The sequence below is a fragment of the Mustelus asterias genome, unplaced genomic scaffold (genome assembly GCF_964213995.1).
Source record: "Mustelus asterias unplaced genomic scaffold, sMusAst1.hap1.1 HAP1_SCAFFOLD_216, whole genome shotgun sequence".
Lineage (NCBI taxonomy): Eukaryota > Metazoa > Chordata > Chondrichthyes > Carcharhiniformes > Triakidae > Mustelus > Mustelus asterias.
Window position 1 is genome coordinate 125069 of NW_027590202.1, and position 23633 is coordinate 148701.

Genomic DNA, 23633 nt, shown 5'->3' on the forward strand with positions numbered 1-23633 from the left:
AGGGAGTTGAAGAGCGAGCTTAGAAGGGCTAAAAGGGGACATGAGAAGACTTTGGCGGATAGGGTTAAAGAGAATCCTAAGGCGTTCTATAGGTATGTCAAGAACAGAAGGTTGGTTAGGGCAAGTTTAGGGCCAGTTATAGATGGCAGAGGGAAGTTATGTGTGGAACCGGAGGAGATTGGTGAAGCATTGAACCAATATTTCTCTTCGGTGTTCACGCAAGGGGACATGAATATAGCTGAGGAGGACACTGGGTTGCAAGGGAGTAGAATAGACAGTATTACAGTTGATAAGGAGGATGTGCAGGATATTCTGGAGGGTCTGAAAATAGATAAATCCCCTGGTCCGGATGGGATTTATCCAAGGATTCTCTGGGAGGCAAGAGAAGTGATTGCAGAGCCTCTGGCTCTGATCTTCAGGTCGTCGTTGGCCTCTGGTATAGTACCAGAAGATTGGAGGTTAGCGAATGTTGTCCCATTGTTTAAGAAGGGGAACAGAGACTTCCCCGGGAATTATAGACCGGTGAGTCTCACTTCTGTTGTCGGCAAGATGTTGGAAAAAATTATAAGGGATAGGATTTATAGTTATTTGGAGAGTAATGAATTGATAGGTGATAGTCAGCATGGTTTTGTGGCAGGTAGGTCGTGCCTTACTAACCTTATTGAGTTTTTTGAGAAAGTGACCAAGGAGGTGGATGGGGGCAAGGCAGTGGACGTGGTATATATGGATTTTAGTAAGGCGTTTGATAAGGTTCACCATGGTAGGCTTCTGCAGAAAATGCAGATGTATGGGATTGGGGGTGATCTAGGAAATTGGATCAGGAATTGGCTAGCGGATAGGAAACAGAGGGTGGTGGTTGATAGTAAATATTCATCATGGAGTGCGGTTACAAGTGGTGTACCTCAGGGATCTGTTTTGGGGCCACTGCTGTTTGTAATATTTATTAATGATCTGGATGAGGGTATAGTTGGGTGGATTAGCAAATTTGCTGATGACACCAAAGTCGGTGGTGTGGTAGACAGTGAGGAAGGGTGTCGTAGTCTGCAGGAAGACTTAGACAGGTTGCAAAGTTGGGCCGAGAGGTGGCGGATGGAGTTTAATGCGGAGAAGTGTGAGGTAATTCACTTTGGTAGGAATAACAGATGTGTTGAGTATAGGGCTAACGGGAGGACTTTGAATAGTGTGGAGGAGCAGAGGGATCTAGGTGTATGTGTGCATAGATCCCTGAAAGTTGGGAATCAAGTAGATAAGGTTGTTAAGAAGGCATATGGTGTCTTGGCGTTTATTGGTAGGGGGATTGAATTTAGGAGTCGTAGCGTTATGTTGCAACTGTACACAACTCTGGTGCGGCCGCACTTGGAGTACTGTGTGCAGTTCTGGTCCCCACATTACAGGAAGGATGTGGAGGCTTTGGAGAGGGTGCAGAGGAGGTTTACCAGGATGTTGCCTGGTATGGAGGGGAGATCCTATGAGGAGAGGCTGAGGGATTTGGGATTGTTTTCGCTGGAAAGGCGGCGGCTAAGAGGGGATCTTATTGAAACATATAAGATGATTAGAGGTTTAGATAGGGTGGATAGTGATAGCCTTTTTCCTCTGATGGAGAAATCCAGCACGAGGGGGCATGGCTTTAAATTGAGGGGGGGTAGTTATAGAACCGATGTCAGGGGTAGGTTCTTTACCCAGAGGGTGGTGAGGGATTGGAATGCCCTGCCAGCATCAGTAGTAAATGCGCCTAGTTTGGGGGCGTTTAAGAGATCCGTAGATAGGTTCATGGACGAAAAGAAATTGGTTTAGGTTGGAGGGTCACAGTTTTTTTTTTTAACTGGTCGGTGCAACATCGTGGGCCGAAGGGCCTGTTCTGCGCTGTAATGTTCTATGTTCTATGTTCTATATTAGAGTACAAATTGGATTTTATAACCTGTATTAACCTTACAATTCGGTTGATATCTGAAAAGGCGTGGTTCCGTAAAGGTGAAGTGCATTATGTTTAATCTTTTCTTCTTGAATATTTTATTGAAAAAGCTTATCAAAAGACTCTGTCACATAGATCAATGTTAGCATCCATCAAGCCAGATTCTAGACAGTGATCTGTGTCCAGTTTAACATCAATAGGGATTGTGACAGTGTTTAGTGGTCACCAAGTCCACTGATCCTCCGATGAGTATGCAGCAACCTCTGCAGGAAATTCTGACCGTCAGCAAAGCCTCTCAAAATCATTCCATGTCATTCCAAGAACAGAAAACAAAAAAATCAGAATTGCGTTGGCTGCAATTGCGGTGTCGCACGCGTTATGGAGCAAATCCAGATCCATGCATTGGTTGTTTGCAGTGTGATGTACATTTACGTCACCCGGACACTCACCTTCCAAATCTGCAATACTGGAAAACGATTTGTGTCGGCGAGATAGCATATTTGTAATCATTCCAGGACACAAAAAGATGCATCACTGCTTCCAGCTCTTTACAAACTGAACGCCGTATCATCCATGCAGGAAGCAGCTGGCTGTACAATCAGATACATCTAATGTAAATACTAAGAATCATTTTTGCCCTTTCCTCCCTTGTCACCAAACATCTCGAGAACGGGAGAATATCTTGCCTCATTCCTTGGATGTATTGTAAAAGAATTAATGCAGAATGATTGTTGTTATGAGTCACCATATTTCTTGCTGCACCATGAGGCTATCGAGATTAGAAAAGTAAATTAAAGCATCGTCGAGAGTGGAGATAACATTCTCATTGCATTTGACATATTTTAGTAAAGAGTTTGCTTATTAATAATTTTAAATGGCATACTTTTATTCTCTTAATGGTAGAATGTTTCATACCATGAATGTAGAACATTTAGTACTAATTGGTCAATGGAAGGATTAGAAGATGAACTAAAAGCAGAAAGATCTGGAAAAATAAACATTTCATAGAAATCATAGAAACCCTACAGTGCAGAAGGAGGCCATTCGGCCCATCGAGTCTGCACCGACCACAATCCCACCCAGGCCCTATCCCCACATATTTACCCACTAATCCCTCTAACCTCCGCATCCCAGGACTCTAAGGGGCAATTTTTAACCGGGCCAATCAACCTAACCCGCACATCTTTGGACTGTGGGAGGAAACCGGAGCACCCGGAGGAAACCCACGCAGACACGAGGAGAATGTGCAAACTCCACACAGACAGTGACCCGGGCTGGGAATCGAACCCAGGACCCTGGAGCTGTGAAGCAGCAGTGCTAACCACTGTGCTACCGTGCCGCCCGTCTTTCTGATTACATCTTTCGAGGTTAAAGTCTAACAAGTTTTTTTGGCAGCACAAGCTTTCGGAGCACTGCCCTTTCAGACTCACCTGATGAAGGGCATTCCTCCGAAAGCTTGTGCTGCCAAATAAACCTGTTGGACTTTGACCTGGTGTCGTGAGACTTCTTACTGAGCTTACTCCAGTCCAACGCCGGCATCTCCACATTAAATCTTTCGAGACAGAAACAGAGTTCATCTTTCGATCCCATATGTTCTTTCAACAGAATAAGAAGGGTCATATGGACTCGGAATGATAACCCTCATTCATGCTCGAACGCTTCTGTCAGACCTGCTGTGTTCATGTAGCGTTTTCTGTTTGTGTTTCAGATTTTCAGAATCTGCAGTATTTTAATTTTATTAGGAAGGCGGAGTAGAATTTCTTTGTTTTCGTGCATTTACGGGTCCATTCCTCTCTTTGTTTGTAAACCCAGAAACGTGGGCGTGGGACGGTGCCTTCTGAGCAGAAGACAAAGTGTGAGGGCAGTAGTTAATTCAATTTCAGTGCGTATGCACCATCTAGGCCTACATAATAGTCATGCAGGATATTGATATCCCTTCATTAAACTGGTAAATCAATAGCTGGTAATGGTCGGACTCTCTCTCTCTCTGAACGTGAGCATGGAGTAACTCCGGGGGTCTCGGAGCTTCCTAGAAAATGCCTGACGGGAGTCAGTTCAAACAATGGATTGGGAATAATTAATAACAGGTTAGACAGCATGTGAATTATTATTTCAATTAACGCACATAGACACAGAACATTTATTTCTCATATGGATCTGGGAGGATATCCGTTGCATCACATAGTTAGGAAGATCAAAAGTTGATTTTGACATGAAATTTACGTTGGTTTATAGTGAATTGATTAATGAAACAAACGCAAAAAATTGTGGATGCTGGAATCTGAAACAAAAACAGAAAAATGCCGAAACGTTTCAGCAGGTTTGTCAGCATCTGTGGGGAGAGAATAGAGCCAACTTTTCGATTTTCGAGTTTCATGTCCCTTCCTCAGCGACTCGAAGCGTTGGCTGTATTCTGCCCCACAGATGCTGTCAGACATACTGAGATTTTCCAGCATTTTCTGAATAATTAAACAATTTGCCAATTAGTGTCAGGGGATACTTCACCCCATTCTTTATCTCATTTCTAAATCGACTCTGGGTCCCTGCATAAATAAAGGGATTGATGCAGGAACTCAGAAGCTGAAGCATAGTTCCACTTTCATCCAAAATAAATATTGAATTACTGGAATCAGAACCTGAGGAATAAGTAACATTCGCAAGTTGTACATAGAGAATTGTTATAAAAAATAATAAGTACAACAGGATGAAACTCCCCGAGATGCAAAAGAGTAAAACAATGGACTTCCTCCGTTTCTTCATCTCTGGGTCACTTTGATTCTCTCCACTGCTCTGGGCCCGGAGTCTCCTGCGGGCTCTATTGGCTGCTAAAATGTGTCTGACAGTCTGAGCATTGAGCAGTAAGATCAGAATGAATGGGAGACAAGGGGTTAAAATGACTAGAATCCAGTCAAATGCCGCCCATATAGGTGACGTATAACATACAGATTTTCCACTGCAAAACCAAGGAATACCGTTCAGGATAAACAAAGGCTCATATGCAAAGTACCAGGGGCTGTTTACAACACAACTCAGAACACAAACAGTGCCTATTACCGTCGTTGCCGTTTTCTTGCTGCAGTATTTTGTTTTCAATTTCTGGCAACAAATAGCGATGAATCGATCAAAGGTAAAGGCGACTGTTGTCCAAACAGAACAATCTCTGGCTCCATAAATGATCACAAAGCTGAGACTACAGACCGGAGTGACAGAGAGGAAGCTGAATGGGAAATAGATACGGGCAATCCGGTTTAATATCACAGCTGTAATAATGACCAGGAAATCTGTCACCGCCATAGATACCAAATAGTAAGTGATACATCCAGAGAGACCACATCTTCCACGGGCGAGGATGACAAACACTGCCAAGTTTGCTGTGTTGTAGACAAAATAAACTGTGAATAAGGGGCGTAGAAAGAGAATGAAAGATCAAATGCTTAAAAGATTGAATGACTAAAAAGCTAATGTTAGGAGAAACCAGAATTGGCAATCCTAGTTGATGACCTTTCTTTTCCACTGGAGAGGAATCCTTCCTAAATTGCAACATTTCCCAAATACGGTACTGAACTGTGAGGAAAACTTCCTGGATATTTTTCTCGCTACTTGATGACTCAGCTACAGGAAATACAGTCAGTTGGTATCTTGTTCAACGTGTAGAGAAGAGAGAAGACATGGCCAATTCATTGTCAAATCCAACGAACACTAACATGAAAACAATTTGGCTGAAATGCAAGATATGAAATTGAATGTCCAGGAATGCCAAGTGCCTCATAGGGCGAGAAGAAAATTGGAATATAAAGGCAAAATACTGCGGATGCTGGAATCTGAAACAAGAAAGATAAATGCTGGAGGAACTCAGCAGGTCCGACAGCATCTGTGGAGAGAGGATGGAGTGAATATTTCGGGTCTAGATGACGCTTCATCAGAGTCGGGGAACTTATTTCACTCAAAATGTGAGAAAGTATTTGGAATTGAAAATTATCCGGGAATCCACATTGATAATTAATTGAAACAATTGAAAGCAAATGTTTCGCGGTAGCGGATACAACAAAATCTACCTGCAATGCTTAAGCCATGATTTAGTTAATAAAACCTCAATGTCTGAGTCATATGGTTGTGAGTTGAAGATCTATTCCAGGAGTTTTGCACAAATGGAGGTTTGAAGTGCCAGTGTATTCATCTTCTGGCTTAGTACAATAAGCTGAGTCCCTGTCTAAATAAGACGCGGAAACAAAATCAACACCAACTTAACAAAGGGAGGTTGTTCACGTTGCCCAAAAAACAAATTAAACGTGCACGTCAGGTAAGAGTGTGATCATTCACTAACAGTTTTTAAAACATAACAGAGCGCTATTAACAGTGAAATAATCTCCCCACAGTCACAGTGGCAAATCACAACATAACTTAATTTAAACGATGATATTGGTTTCAAAGTGAAGCCACAGTGAGCGCATCAACAATCAAATGAAATAGCACTTGCAACATGAGTTGGGAACAGTACGTAGGGGAACATGTAAGCTTGAAGTGATGAATTTGTACTGATCAAGGCAAATAGTATATTGTTAAAAAGGAGAAATTATGTAGGCAATGTGTAGTCGCCATGCCAGTAAGAGAAAGAAAGAACGCATTGCTATGAAAGTTTCAATTCATAAAAAGTCTCAGATCACTATTTTCTACATGCAAATTTTTTCTTTAAATAATAGACATTTCCAGTATTGCTGCCTCCATGTGATAACTTTGCCATTATCATTTGGTAGCTTGCTGCTCAGCTCCCACAATATTAGATCTCCTTGGGTTTCCAAGGATTTCAGCTTGTCTTCTCTCTTCTCCACACGTTCAATGAAAGCATGCAGACTTATTTCCTGCAATGGTGGAAAATATATACTTGCCATGAGGAGTAATTATTTCAGGGAAAGTGAAAAACGTAGATAGATAAAATGAAGCACTTCAACTGTTAAACTGCAGAAAGAGTAGCTCAATTATACTGGAGAAATCACAGCAAGTAAAACGAAGATTTTCAACATAATTGGGAGAAATTATCCAAGGATATCGGTACAATAGTTAAGCTTGTGTGTTAAATATGAATGGCAAGAGGAATAAGCAGTGATTCCCATAATGAATAACTAATCAGTAAACCTTACCAGGAATTCCGATAGCAGCAAGGGCAGGATAGTAAATGGCAAACAGCAGACCTTTCGGTGATGAGTGCATTTCTATCAAAATCTCCAAATGTGTTCTCCACTGCACTCAGAGATTGTGACATTTATTCTTGACGTCTGACTCCAGGGAGATAATTAAAACATCTTTTTTTTTTACATGAATTGCATTATTTCAACAAACACACTGGCGAAAATGCTGTGCATCACGTGTTTAAATTTTGATATTTTTCTCATGGGCGCTGATGTACAGAGAAACACTCAGAATGCATATTATGCTCCCATCAAAATAATGAGAATTTAAACAGTGGACGGCTTGAATAGTGAAACTGGGCATTGTGCAAAAGCAATGAATGGGATTAATCTATTAATGCTGAGGTACTAAAGTAATGTAAAGTTTAAGGTTTTTTTGTCACAAGTAAGGCTTGCATTAACATTGCAATGAAGTTTTGCGAATTATCTGCGCCATTTATAAATGAACAGTGATATTCAAATGAAAACACTGACAATTGCTCCCTGTTGTTCAGTGTTCAGTCCATATGATCACGAGGCAGGTTCATCCCGGTGGAAAATCTCTGAGACGGCGAAATCACTTTAATACATTTGTCTATGCATTCATTGTGGAAATAGACTGATCAGCACACTTGCACACCATAAGCCAGATTCTGCTAGAGCGTTTAAATTAAATACTGTCTGGTCCATTTCAGCATAGTTGCATTCGTTGTGTACATGTTCAGATAAGCACACTTACGCTCAGAATAGACAGATTCAATCTAGCAAGTTTGAGTACAGCAGCAAGAACAGAGAAAATGGGGAAAAAAACTCAGCACTTCTGCCAGCATTTTTCAGGAGAGAAACACGGTTATTCTTTTGACTCTTGACACTTCGTCAGGAGTAACTCGAAAACGTTACTGTGTTTCACCCCTGATGCTTGCCATGAGGTGGAGATGCCGGTGTTGGACTGTGATGGATATGATAGCAGGCCACACGAGCCCAGGTTGGAGTCCAACATGTTCATTTGAAATCACAATCTTTTGGAGTGCTGCTCCTTCAGCGTTTCGAAAGCTTGTAATTGCAAATAAATCTGTTGGACTACAACCTGATTTCGTTTGAGCTCTCATCTAACAGATAGTGACAGACCTGCTGAGTTCTTCCAGCTTCCTCTAGTCTTGTTTCAGATTCCTGTGTCCACTATATTTTTCTTATTTTTGGTTGGAACCCGGGTGGGCCAGGTCCACATCAACATGCATGAATTTGTGTAAACATGTCGAACACACTGAAGTCATTTTCAGCACTGATCCATCGAACTCCCGCCCAAGGTGGTGATAGTCAGAAAGAACGATTTAGTTCAGCATGGTTAATATCAGAGTAGACCAATCCACTTGAACAAACGGGAAATTGCCCAGAATTCTGGACTTCCTCATTTGGATGGGCAGGACAAGTTCATGACAGTACATTCAGTTCAGTTCGGTCCAGCAAAGTTACTTTCAGAGTATACAGGTTCAGATCAGCATTGCTAGTCACACAATCTCTGTGCCCCGCCATCAGCCGCCAGGGCTTTTTGAGGGCTCTTGTTGAATTGAATGAAGACACATCTCTCACCAGACTGTATCACCCGACTGAACGGGCTTCCGTAATGAACAGGATATTTAACTCCACTCGTTTCTTTCAAATGAAAGTGATTGCTTTGTACAGAGGCAGCGGTTCCAGCTGTGTTTGATTTTTCTGGGAAAATGAATCTTTGATGCCCCAGTCCTACCCAGGGTGCTACATTCAACTCTTCACCCAACATATAGATGGCGGTATCCGTGTCGATTCCTGCTCACTGACTAGAACTTACTTCTTTCCAATTTAAACTCTGCACTTCCGATGGTTTTCATTTGCTCCATATTGATTATTTCTATTCCTTTATTTTACTTTGATGTGTACATATCTGAGGATAATCTCTTGCCCAATATAGAGTGTAAACTCATTAACTCAAACAGTGGTCTCGAGCATAATGTACACCCTCCTTTACTACAAGGGCTCCATTCAATTCTTCATAATTTTCCCCATTTATTTTGCAACTGCTCAATTAGTTCAATAATACAGATTGGCGGTTTCGATATTTATTTTGGTAATCTGCACCCCTCTGTTGTTGACAGCACAATGGCAGTTAACGTCACCAGAATGCTACTCTCACCTCATTGTCCCTCCCAAAAACAGGATAGAGTTCCACTTTTCCTCACCTTGCAAGCACCAAACCACAATCATTGGATCATCTTCTGCATTCCAGGCAGACCAGTGTGACACCGCAACCAAGCTTATCTAACTGTTCTCTTCATTGCCATTTTCAGCATCCAAGGCATAAACAAACATGAGCTTAAGATGAAGCAGTGATTTCCTGTAATGCCTTTCCAATGGATATTTTGTTCTTGGATCATGGTATAGTCCACTCTGCACGTTGGAGATGAGGCATTGAAAAAAAGAAACATAGAAAATGGAAGGAGAAGGCCGCTCAGCCCTTCGACTCTGGTCAGGAATTCATTTTGATCATGTTGGCCTCAACTACTCTCTGTGGTAGCGACTTCCACGGATTCACCTGTCTCGAGGCAAGACATTTCTCAGGCTCAAATCAACTCAGTCGTAAATGATTTACCCCTCATCCTCAAACTATGACAGTTAGTTCTGTACTCCCCCACCATTGGGAAAATTCTTTCTGAATCTACCCTGGCTAATCCTGTTAGATTTACTGAATATTTTGCAGTATACCTCGAATCAATCCACAAGTGTGAACCTGAGGTTCTGATCATTTGTCACTTTCTATTGCTATTTGGCTCCAATTTTACTTCTCTGTGTTCGGCATCCTGCAATGATCCATATAAACTCGAAATGAGCTGGAAGAATTACACCTCGTTTTTTTTTTCGTTTAAACATTTTGCGAATGTCTTGACTGAATAAGAAGTTTTAAAAAATAACCATTGGCTCCTTCTCTTTCCTTTTCTTCTTTTTATCTCCTTTGATTGCTTTTTGATATATGTTGGTGACAATTCCGGGATTAATATTGATATATTACCAGACATCTGTGTTGCATCTTCATTGTTCCAGTCTCACATTATTTTGTTTTTCACCATCACCACTTCAGACATGTATTTTTTCCAGCTTTCTAATTAATCACAAACATACGCTTCTGTACTTGCAGCACTTCAATAAAGCACCACTCCTCCACGCCACCCTATACACAAAAACAAAGATAAACACACACGGGCGGTTGATGGAGGAGAACCGGTGGATGCGGTGTTTTTGGATTTCCAAAAGGCGTTTGATAAGGTGCCCCATAAAAGGCTGCTGAAGAAGATTAGGGCACACGGAGTTGGGGGTAGTGTGTTAAAGTGGATTGGGGACTGGCTATCCGACAGGAAGCAAAGAGTCGGAATAAATGGGTGTTTTTCCGGTTGGAGGAAGGTAACTAGTGGCGTGCCGCAGGGATCGGTACTCGGGCCGCAACTGTTTACCATTTATATAGATGATCTGGAGGAGGGGACGGAGTGTAGGGTAACGAAGTTTGCAGACGACACAAAGATAAGTGGAAAAGTGAATCGTGTGGAGGACGGAGAAGATCTGCAGAGAGATTTGGACAGGCTGAGTGAGTGGGCGAGGATATGGCAAATGGAGTATAACGTTGATAAATGCGAGGTTATACACTTTGGAGGAAATAATAACAAATGGGATTACTATCTCAATGGAAACAAATTAAAACATGCTACCGTGCAAAGGGACCTGGGGGTCCTTGTGCATGAGACGCAAAAGCCCAGTCTGCAGGTACAACAGGTGATCAAGAAGGCAAATGGGATGTTGGCCTATATTGCGAGGGGGATAGAATATAAAAGCAGGGATGTCTTGATGCACCTGTACAGGGCATTGGTGAGGCCGCAGCTGGAATACTGTGTGCAGTATTGGTCCCCTTATATGAGGAAGGATATATTGGCATTGGAGGGAGTGCAGAGAAGGTTCACCAGGTTGATACCGGAGATGAGGGGTTTGGATTATGAGGAGAGGCTGAGGAGATTGGGTTTGTACTCGTTGGAGTTTAGAAGGATGAGGGGGGATCTTATGGAGACTTATAAGATAATGCGGGGGCTGGATAGGGTGGAGGCGGAGAGATTCTTTCCACTTAGTAAGGAAGTTAAAACTAGAGGACACAGCCTCAAAATAAAGGGGGGTCGGTTTAAGACAGAGTTGAGGAGGAACTTCTTCTCCCAGAGGGTGGTGAATCTCTGGAATTCTCTGCCCACTGAGGTGGTGGAGGCTACCTCGCTGAATATGTTTAAAGCGCGGATGGATGGATTCCTGAGCGGTAAGGGAATTAAGGGTTATGGGGATCAGGCGGGTAAGTGGTACTGATCCACGTCAGATCAGCCATGATCTTATTGAATGGCGGGGCAGGCTCGAGGGGCTAGGTGGCCTACTCCTGCTCCTATTTCTTATGTTCTTATGTTCTAAATGAACACATGGGCGCACAGACAGGCACACACACACATACGCACGCACACGCACGTGCGCACACACGCACACACACGCGCATAAAACATAGAACATAGAACATTACAGCGCAGTACAGGCCCTTTGGCCCTCGATGTTGCACCGACCAGTGGAACCAATCTAAAGCCCTCTAATCTACACTATTCCAATATCATCCATATGTTTATCCAATAACCATTTGAATGCTCTGAATGTTGACGAGTCCACTACTGCTGCAGGCAGGGCATTCCACGCCCTTACTACTCTCTGAGTAAAGAACCTACCTCTAACATCTGTCCTATATCTCTCACCCCTCAATTTAAAGCTATGTCCCCTCGTGCTAGCCATCACCATCCGAGGAAAAAGGCTTTCACTATCCATCCTATCTAATCCTCTGATCATCTTGTATGCCTCTATTAAGTCACCTCTTAACCTTCTTCTCTCTAACGAAAGCAACCTCAAGCCCCTCAGCCTTTCCTCATAAGATTTTCCCACCATACCAGGCAACATCCTGGTAAATCTCCTCTGCACCCTTTCCAACACTTCCACATCTTTCCTATAATATGGCGACCAGAACTGTACACAATACTCCAAATGCGGCCGCACCAGAGTTTTGTACAGCTGCAGCATGACCTCCTGGCTCCGAAACTCAATCCCTCTACCAATAAAAGCTAACACACCGTACGCCTTCTTAACAACCCTATCAACCTGGGTGCCAACTTTCAGGGATCTATGCACATGGACACCCAGATCCCTCTGTTCATTGACACTACCAAGTATCTTACCATTAGCCCAGTACTCTGTATTCCTGTTACTCCTTCCAAAGTGAATCACCTCACACTTTTCCACATTAAACTCAATTTGCTACCTCTCAGCCCAGCTCTGTTGCTTACCTATGTCCCTCTGTAACCTGCCACTTCCCTCCGCACTGTCTGCAACTCCACCGACTTTAGTGTCATCCACAAATTTACTAATCCATCCTGCCACGCCCTCATCCAGGTCATTAATAAAAATGACAAACAGCAGTGGCCCCAAAACAGATCCTTGCGGTACACCACTAGTAACTGAACTCCAGGATGAATGTTTCCCATCAGCTAGCCAATTCCTGATCCAAACCACTAAATCACCCTCAATCCTATGTGTCCGTATTTTCTGCAAAAGCTTACCATGGGGAACCTTATCAAACGCTTTGCTGAAATCCATATACACCACATCAACTGCTTTACCCTCATCCACCTCTTTGGTCACCTTCTCAAAGAACTCAATAAGGTTTGTGAGGCACGACCTATCCTTCACAAAACCATGCTGACTATCCCACACACACACACACAAAATACACATGAGCAAGGACAAACATACACATAAGCACATGCAGACGCCCACATAAACACAGGCACCTCTAAATGCACACAAACACGTTCATGCACACAATAACACACGCACCCATGCATTGATAATGATACAAACACAGCTAAAGACACACAGAGGAACACACACACACATGACTTTGCACTCAAATGCACAAGCAATCACATGGGCACACACGTAAAGACACGCACACAAACACACATATACACCAACAAATAAACCCACACAAATACACGGATTCATTAACGCACACGCAACCACACATAATCAAACATTAAACAAACAAAAACACACATACACTCGCAAGAAAAAAACACATAGAAACACACACAAAACACATGCACGGCAAAACGCACGCAGACACATATACACGTTCACAAATATATGCAGAAAAATAAGCACACGTACACACATAAATTTACACACAACCATGCACTCAGACACTATGCTTTCTTAAATACTGTCCCATTACCATCGTACAAAGTCACAAAACACAAGGTTAAAATCCAGCAGGTTTATCTGAAAAATCACGAGCTTTCGAAGCGCTGCTCCTTCATCAGTTGAGTGATGAAGGAGCAGCGCTCCAAAAGCACTTGATTCCAGGTAAACCTGTTGGACTTTAACCTGGTGTTGTGAGACTTCTTACTGTGCGAACCCGAGTCCAATGCAAGCATCTCCACATCATAAATACTCAGCATTTCTCGTTTGGATGTAAGGTTACCCTGTTGCAACATACACTGGAAGCGTGTTTCTCTTCACAGAGACTGCCTGATATATTGAGTATTTCCATTCTATTTATTTTCATTCTATTCATCACGGACACACTCAGCGTGGAAATGCCCCGTTTAGTGTCATTTCAGGGTGCACAGATCCAGTTCTGCACAGTAACTTTCAGTATGGGGCAGTCGAATTTAGTTTCCTTCAACATGAACATGTCAGCCCCGAAATGGGAAATGTGCAACCTGTTCACTCCTTGTGTGGCAAGATGCATTTCAGCATGCCTGAGCTCAGTGCTTCATGTCTAAACTCAGTGCAATGATATTCACTGAAGATAGGGTCCAATTGAGCATGATTGCATTAATTGCTACAACTCCAGTTGTGAACATGTTTCAATGCAGCCGGTTACACTTACTGATGATCGGGAAAGCAGATCAATTTTCAGTTTGCAGAGCCAAATCAGGCAAATTATTTTCAATTGGGTCAATTCAAATGATGCATAATTGTTCTCATTATATGGCGATCCACTTCAGTTCTGCTTCATTGACGGTGTACAAGTCCTATTCTGTGGGATTACCTTCAATGTGGACGGGTAAAATCAAGCAATACACTTTTTACAGAGTCCCAGTTTTCACGGTGTGGATGTTATTTGTTCAAAATGGTTGGTTGCAAAGTAAGTTGCTCAGTGTGCCTGCCTTCGATGGAGCCTGGGCCAGTTGAGTCCAGCTGTAATCAGTGTGGATTGCTGCCTGTCTGTGTGGTGATGATCGGTCCAACCATACCAACTTTTTCGGAATTATTCAGAGTGCATTTGTTCATTTGTGCACAGATAAGTTCCGTGCAGGCTGCTCCTATGCGAGCCTGTTGTATTTATCGCGTACAGGCCAAGATCAGCATTGTTACTGTCATTGTGCACCAACCTAATTTGGTACGGGTTAGTTCGCACATGTCTCATTCAGAACGGTTGAATTCAGTGCACATAGGTTCAGTTCTGCAGCATGTCTTTCAGTGAGATCGGGTCTCGCTCAGGAGGCTCTTATCTATGTTTGAAACCACTATGAAATTAATAGCGGCAGATTCGGAAAATCATAATCAAATCAAGAAGAATTAGCATGGCTTTATCTAAGTGAAATTGTATCTGAATAATTAATTAGATTTACACGACGATGTCTCAACCAAAGTGGATAGAAGGAAACCAGTAGATGTGTTGCATTTGGACTTCCAAAAGGTAATCGACGAAGTACCTCACAAATGTTTAAGACAAAGGTAAGAGCCCATGGTGCTGGTGGTAGCATATTTGCATTGTTAGCAGATTGGTTAATGAGTAGCAAACATTTCGTGGAAATAAAGGGTTTTTTGAGGTTGGCAACCTGTAGCCAGTGGGATTCCACAGGGATCAGTCCTGGGAACACGTCTGTTCACAATATATATTTGTGACTTGGAGGAAAGAAGCGAAAGTACATTTGCCACTTTCGCAGACGACATAAGGATAGATGGGAAGACAAGTTGCGTGTGTGAAACACACAATTTACAAAGATATACTGATAGATTAAGTAAGTGGGAAAAATGTTGGCAAATGGAGTATAATGTAGGAAAATGTGAAGTTATTCATTTTGGAAGGGGGAGCACATGAATAAAATATTATTTAATAGGGAAAAATGCAAAAAACTGCTCCAGCAAGGGACCTGCGGGTGCTTGTGCGTGAAAACCGGAAAGTTAGCACATAGATCCAGCAAGTAATCAGAAAGGCGAATTGATTGTTGGCTCTTATTGAAAATGGGTTGGAGTAAAAGAACAGGGGAGCATCGCTGCAACTGTACAAGATGCTGGTGAGACAATAGTTCGAGGACTGTGAGCAGCTTGAGACCCCTTATTTAAAGAAATATGCTATTTGTTCAGAGAATGTTCACGAGGATGATCCCTAGTATGTTGGGATTGTGTGATGAGGAACGGTTAAATTTGGGCCTCTACTCATTGGAATTTAGAAGATTAAGAGGTGATTTCATGAAAATATAGAAGGCTCTGAAGGGATGTGACAGGGTAAATATTGAGAGGATGTTTTCGTTCACACGAGTGCCTCGCATGAAAGGGCATAGTCCCAGAATAATTGGGGCAGAGGGGAGGGGATGGGTATGGGGTGGCAGGGTGATATAAGACTGAGGTGAGGAAGATTTTTTTCTCTGTTCTTCGTTTTTGGAACTCCACGTCGAGCTGTGGGGGTAGAGTCCTTGTGTATATTTAAGACTCAACTCGATAGATTTTAATCAGTGAGGGAATGAAGTGTTGTGAGGAAAGGACAGCAAGATGGACTTGGGGATTATCGGATCAGCCATCATCCTATTTAATGGCGGTGCAGACTCGAGTGGTCGAACGGCCGGCTAATGTTCCTATTTCTTACGATCCTACGGCCCAGTTTCACACTGTTGTATTGAACCATAATCCTATCCAGAGGAGTACATCATATTCAAGAACTTTGCAGCAGGCAATCAAAATCACCAACACAAGGGAGTCAGGCATCTCCCACTGACATTTTATGACATTGAAGCCGCTGAGTGCCCCCACCGACAAGATTCTGGGGAGGGCGAGTGATGAGTGAGGTTGAGCAATCAACAGAATTGGTGAACCGCGCCAATGACATAATTTCTATCTCGCAGTGCAGACTAGATACAATGTATTTACAGCCAGCTTTTTTTACTATTAACTTCCCAAACCTTTGCCACAATCTGCAAGGTACAAGCCAGTAATATGCTGGCATATTCATTCTTATTGGGGTCAGCACCAACAAAACGCAATAAACGAGATAAAACAAACCACCCAGTATGTTAAAAGTCCAGTCCCTGCACGAGGGGTCATCCTGGCTGCAGATGTGCCATCTACCAGATGTGAATCAGTACATCAGCATGCATTCCGCCTGACTGTCATTTCGTAGCTCACACTTCTGCCGACGAGGTAAAGACTGCTCTTTCCAGGAAGTGACATTAACTGCAATATCAATATTGCTGGACAGTGAAGCAAAGTGCGCCAGAATCTGGACGCCACATCCAACCTTCTGTTGTAAACAGCAAAATACGCCAAGCTGCATAATGTTGTTAGCCACCCTACAGATGGAATTCCGTAGTCGATCAAAGAGCTAAGGCTTCTCCACGATGGAGAAACATAGAAAGTAGCAGCAGTAGGAGGCTGTTAGTCCATCCGAACCTGCTCCGCCATTCATTGTGATCATGGATGGTCATCAAATTCAATATCCTCATTCCCTCTTCTCCTATATCTCTTGATATCTTCAGCCCGAAGAGCTATATCTAATTCCAGCTTGAAATTTTAAAAAAACGGTTTGGGTCTGAACGACTTTCTGTTGAAGTGAATAGCATACAATCGCCATTCTCTGAATGAAGAAATTTATCCTTACCTCTGTCCTAAAAGGTTTATCCCTTATCCTCAAACTATAACATCCAATTCTGGACACAGCACACATTCTTTCTGAATCTAATCTGCCGGTCCTGCTGGAAAGTTTTAAATTTGTATGAGATCCTATTTCACTATTCAAAACTCCAGCAAATATAGTCCAAACCGACGAAATATCTCCGCATGTCTCAAGAATCAGCTTGGCAAACCTTCCTCTCTGATAAGGACGGCCTTCCTCAGATAATGACACCAAATCTGCACACAATTTTCCAGTGTGGCCTCACCAACGCCCCATAAAATTGTAGTAAAACATCGCTTTCCCGAGACTCAAATCCTCCCCCTCTGAGGGCTAACATATCATTTGTCTTCTTTACAGCCTGCTGCACCTGTGTGCTTACATTCAGCGACTGATGCGTGAGGACACCATGATCTCGCTGACTGTCCACGTATTTCAATTCGACAAATAAGAAAACCTGCTTATTTGTCAAGTTTTACTCCTTTGCCTTCAATTCTCCAGAATTAACACAGTGCAGTGTTGTGATTCTACAACAGCTGGGCATTTTATATATGAGAGCAATGTGCAGCCATGTACCAACGGCCTGCACTTTGCATGTATAGGGGACAAACACGATTTTGTTTCAATAGCTTTCCTATTTTTGCTACTGAAGTGGATGAACTCACATTTATCCACATTACAATGCATGCCATGCATATGCCCACTCACGTAGTCTGTCCAAATCATGCTGAAGCAGCTCTGCCTCGTCCTCGCAGATCACCCACCCACCCAACTTGACATCACCTGCAAATTCGGAAAGAATGCACATCTTTAACATATAATGAGTGCAGTTGGGGGTCTTTGCACACATCCTGGCTGAACCCTACTAGCCACTGCTTTCTAATCGGAAAAAACCCCATTTATGACAACTACGTGCTTCCTGTCTGCTAATCAGCTTTCTAGCCATCTTCAGAAACTGCACACAATCACATGTGCTTTAAATTTACATAGTTGTCCACGATATGACACCTTGTCGAAAGCCTTCCGAAAGTCTAAGTAAATCAAAACTACCTCTTCTCCTTGGTCAACTATATTACTTACATTCTCAAAGATTTCCAATGGATTCGTCAAGCATGAATTTCCTTTTCTAACTGTCTGCTCAATTTTTCTGACTTTTTCACTGCTGTGCAAATGCAGTGCTGTGAAATTCTTGAAAATGCCCTCTCGCAACTTCCCCAGTAAGAAGAGTTGGATCACTGGACTACAGTTCCCTGTGTTATCTGCACCTCTTTTTTTCGAATGGCGGGCTTATATTAGCTCAGGGTGCTCGGTGTCCTCCCACAGAGCAAAGGTGTGCAGTCTGGGTTGATTGGCCATATTACATTGCTACTCAGTGTCTGGGGGACGTGCAGGGTAAATGCGTGTGTTTATGAGGATAGGGTCTGGGCAGGTTTGTTGTCAGTGCAGGCTCAATGGGCTTAATGGCCTCTTTCTGAACTGTAGGGATTCTATTATTCTCTGAAACCTGCTTATTTGTCAAGTTTTACTCCTTTGCCTTCAATTCTCCAGAAGTAACGCAGTGCAATGATGCGATTCTACAACAGCTAGACATTTTATATATGGCAGCAATGTGCGGCCACGTATGCATGTATCGGGGACAAACACACCCAGATTTCCTCTGAGGTTTGAGGCTGCTGCTACGGAGGATCCTGCTTCCAACTGTTGCCACGAGGAAGAACAACTGATCACTTAATACTGAAAATAAAAAGACTCTTGTTTTCATATTGCTGCTTGCCCCTGATGAAGATTGTAAATAATATGTGAATTAGCCCACGGAATATAAAACATTCTTACTGTTCCTTCTCAATCAATCGCTCATACACATCACAAAGACCAGTTAGTAATGTTCGATAATTATACATTATTGTGATTGTTGATACCCATACTGGCCATATGGAGACAGGAATCAAACTCCCTCATGTACTGACATTTTTATATTGTTTTATATTCATTTGTGGGATGTGGGAACTCTTGCTAGGCCAACATTAAGTCTGCATTCCGAATTGGCCTGTTGAATGTTCTGGTGAGCTATCTACTTAAAGCGTTGCCATTCCTTTACTGCAGGTACACCTACAATGGCGTTAAAGAGGGTGTTCAAGAATTTTCAACAAGCGACTGTGAAGGAACCGTGACAAATTTCCAAGTCAGAGTGCCGTGTGACCTGGAGTGGAACATCCACGAGCTGCTGGCATCTTTATATTTCTGCTGCTCTGTCCTTCTAGATGGCAGCGATAGGTTTGGAAGGTGCTGTCAAAGGAACCTTCATGTGTTCCTATAGTGAATCTGGCAGATGGTATACACTGCTGCCACCCTTTGTCTGTGCCAGAAGGAGGGGTTTTAGCAGAATGTCAACCAATCAAGCAGGCTGCTATTTTCTCGGATAATGTCGAGCTGTTTGAGTTGTTTGAGCTGCACTCATCCAGTCATGTGGACAATATTACATTACACACCTGATTTTGGTTTTTAGCTGGTAGACATGCTCAGTGGCGAATTAACTACCACCGGACCCCTCGGCTGAGCTTTAGCAAGGCCTCCTGACCTTGCCCCCTGCCCCACCCTTCGTTGAATAGAATAAAGTGACGTTAAGTGACGTTAGATAACTTATATCGTTGTACTATGTATAATGTACTACATGTATACTATCATAACGTTATATGAATCAATTACAGCCCTTTTATTCATTTACTTTTCATTTTCTTTACATTTATACTTTTAAAAACTTCCGTGTTTTTTGGTTTACAAAAGTGTCGATAACAGCATGTAAATCAGCAGATCGAAGCATGTCTGATTCAATGTGCATGAGTGCCAGATGACTAAGTTTCTCATCGCTCATTGTTGAGTGCAAATAGATTTTGATCCTCTTCAGTGCCGAAAATGAACGCTCACCTGAAGAGTTAGTGATTTTATTTGCTCTCGGGCCCCCCTCCCTTCCGGGCCGCCTGGCTTAAGCCTACTCACATGTTTTGTGGAGTCAGGAAGTGTGTTAGTCACCCCAACATGCCTAACCTCTGACCTGTTTTTGTAGTCACGGTAGTAATTGTCTCGTCAGATAAAGTTTCTGGTCATTGGTAACCCCCGGATTTGGATATTTCGGGGCTTATCAATGGTAATATCACTGAATGGGGTGATTTTAAAAAAAAATTCTCTTGCTGGAGATAGTGCTGTCCAGATTGTCAGCGTTTTTCTGCCAAACTGTTGTCCACAGACAGATGTGACATTCTGGCGTGACCACTCTGTTTGTCCTCATGCTGTAATAATTGGATATTCTACATGCAGAGTGTAAATTTACTGAGTGTGATTAATTTAATTTAATTCACATACGTGGTAAACAAGGTAGTTTGACTTTACTTTCAACTGGACATTTTTACTCTGATTGTAACCTTGCTTCAGTGAATCTGTTCAAATGTTGAAATGACAGTGCCCACGTTGAATATAACACAATGGCCCGGCCATTTCACTGCATGCAATCATGAACTGGACTGTGCACACTGAATGCAACTGCACTTAACCGGGTCGGTGCAACATCCAGATGCATCTGTTGTGCTAAAGTAGTTGCGGAGTCTCAGAGAGCATGGGGATGGCGTAGGAGATTATTAGTAATCACACTGTTGTTTTAATTATCAGGACTGAGAATTTGGCTGCATTTTCCTTCTACAATTTCTGCTTCTCCGTGTGGACAGCAATGAATTGCGTTATATTGGCCTATCCCAAAGATCAATGCCAATATTATCATTCTGATGAAGCAATGAAGCAACATTCATTCTCTTGCCTCTTGAGAGAAGATTCAGATTCTATGAAAGAAAATCCAACCCATCAAAACAAAAGCAGAAGTGCAGCTGTTGCAATAATCTGTTTGTTCTAATAAATTTGCTTAAGGTGAAAGAACAATCGAATTTTCTCCCCGGAGAATATCACTTATAAATATGACATTATTTTCAGTGTAGTGCAGACTGCGATCAGAGCTTTTGATAGAAATGCACGTAATACCAAAGGATGTGGTGTTTGCCATTTATTATCCAGTCATAGCAGCTGTCGGAGTTCCAGGTAAAACCTCTGTTATTTATTTTCTGTGTTCGTCATTTTTTAGCAGCATCGACTATCCCATTATATCAAGAAGGCATTTTCAAGATATGTCGTTCCTTCCCTGCTTTTGTTGAACCTGTTCTTCCCCGTCAAAGTTTTGCTTTCTTGGATTTAACTGGTATATCTGCTTCTCTACAACAACACGTTTCTACTTCAACTGAATTATTTTTTTTAACTGAACGTTATTATTTATTCTATTTGCTGCAAAATTCTTGATGCTATTGGAAAAATACAATCTCCCAGTTTAGCAGTGTAACTTCACCCCCTCACCGCCAGATTTTCTTCGCAAATTTTGCAGAATCTAAGCACCTTATCATAGTATAAGGTTCCTTGCTGTGGCAGGAACCATTTAATAATTTTAATGATAATACCTATCATTTTTACCACTAACATCTCACGACGTCAATTCAGTTTCATTATGTTTTTCATTCAGTCAGTTTAAGTGATTTCTCAAGCTGGTATAATGGTTGAAGTGAAGTTCAGATCACTTCATCAGATTTATTTAAAATGATGTTGAGGGTTATTACAACAAATTATTATGGTCCGATTGTAGTTGCATTGACCATGCTCTTCTGCCTAAATTCCTAAAATGTTATCGCAGTGTAAATTGAATCCGAGTGTCACTTGCAATGTTAATGATGGTGAAGTTTATTATTATTACTGTTATAACGTGAGCCTGTTGAGCTGCTAACATTCAAATAAACGAAATCGTTGCAAAATGACCGAATAGATGTACTAAATGCTTCAATATAATAATTAAGAGCGGATATGTCGACAGATTAGGTGAGCAATGCAAACAGCTGTCATTTCGTGAATGATTGGCATTCATCCCTTTCTCAGAGGAAAGTGTGCCTGTTCTTAGCCACTAACACTTAATGTTTCAACCAGGCTGTCCTGTTTCACATCCACTGCTGCTGATGGTTCTAATGGCATGACTGGTGATTCTTGAATTCCATTCTACTCCCAGAATCCAGATACTTTTTAGAATGCTCCTATCTCCATAATGAAAGAAGCCTCATATTTGGTGGAATGTATCGAATTTAAAGTTGTTTTTTTTAATTACCTAAGTTCCCAGGTGTTTATCAAGGAAAGTAAAAGTTGGTCTTGTCACTGTGTCCAACTCCAAATGCCCGCAGAGCCAGTTCAACGTTAAAGGTCCACTTATTTGTCATTGAGGTTTATTTTGAAAAAGTTCACTGCCTACTTTTCGAACAGTGAATAGTATTGTCCAAAGGAAAGGGTGAAACTCAGCACTGTTTTGTACCAACTAGTTTTGCCACCATTCAGTGGATGGAGCTACACGGGATTCCTATTAGCATATAATCTGTGAATATATTATCTCCGATACTTATTGTTGGCTGTTTTTCAATATACCAACTCCAATGCTTGCATAATTATTTGTTTATTTGTCATTCCAATAGTCAATCTAGCTCTTCTGTCTTAGTTTGGATGTACTTTCGATTTTCTTTCAACTCTGACCCGCCGAATTTGAATAGCAATTATATTGTGGTGAGGAACACTTCACTTCTCACCCTCTCTCATTGACAAATTACTATTATTTCTCTCTCTCTCCCTTTATTGCAGCGAACATCGCAGTGATTGTGACCCTGTTCCGAAGAAGTTGTGGTCTCTCCTCATGTACAACGCATTACCTGTTGTCCATGGCAGCGACAGATCTCCTGTTCATAATCACCGCTGTAATAGTAAATCGGATTCCTGGAATCTTTTTTCCGTCCAGTTTCCTGTCAATCACACCACTTTGCAGTGCCCGCACAGTTGGTATTTCTGCTGCTATGGACAGCTCTGCCTGGCTAACGGTCACTTTCACGTTTGATAGATTCGTGGCCATTTGTTGCCAGAGGCTCAAAATAAAATATTGCACCGAGAATGTGGCAAAGTGGGTCATCGGAATCGTGCTCACACTGAGTTGCGTAAAAAATATATTTTTGTATTTTATTTTTGAGCCCATGTACATAATTAGCAATGTGCCCTGGTTCTGCAGTGTAAAGTTAATATTTTACACGTCCTCATTCTGGGTTGCTTATGACTGGATGCGTTGCATTGTGAACCCTATCCTTCCATTCATTCTGATTTTACTGTTGAACGCTCTAACTGTAAGACATATTCTAATTGCCAATAGAGCCCGCAGGAGACTCTGGGACCACAACACTGCAGAAAACCAGAGTGATGAAGAAATGAAGAAACGGAAAAAGTCTATTATTTTACTCTTTGCCATTTCGGGAAATTTCATCCTGTTATATTTGTTATTTTTCATAACTATAGCCTATGTCCGAATTGAGAAAGTTACTTATTACTCGGGTACTGGTTTAGGTGAATTAGCATTCATACTTGAAGAAAATGGATATATGCTTGTGCTACTGTCATCCTGCATTAACCCGTTTATTTATGCTGGGACCCAGAGTAAAATCAGAGCCGAGTTAAG

General features: G+C 42.0%; 2 protein-coding genes across 2 annotated transcripts in view; both read right to left on the minus strand.

The window, feature by feature from the left end:
* Positions 1-8954, minus strand: part of LOC144485746 (uncharacterized) — a 28956-nt gene extending 20002 nt beyond the window's left edge. The window contains exons 1-2 of the mRNA XM_078203851.1: positions 8906-8954; positions 4885-5304 (exon numbers count right to left, since the gene is read on the minus strand). Coding sequence (XP_078059977.1) covers positions 4885-5304; positions 8906-8954 — 469 coding nt within the window. The remainder of the gene's footprint in view (positions 1-4884; positions 5305-8905) is intronic.
* Positions 1-23633, minus strand: part of LOC144485737 (uncharacterized) — a 138546-nt gene that overhangs the window by 53851 nt on the left and 61062 nt on the right. The window contains exon 4 of the mRNA XM_078203839.1: positions 2912-3229. The gene's annotated coding sequence lies outside the window, so the exon portion shown is untranslated. The remainder of the gene's footprint in view (positions 1-2911; positions 3230-23633) is intronic.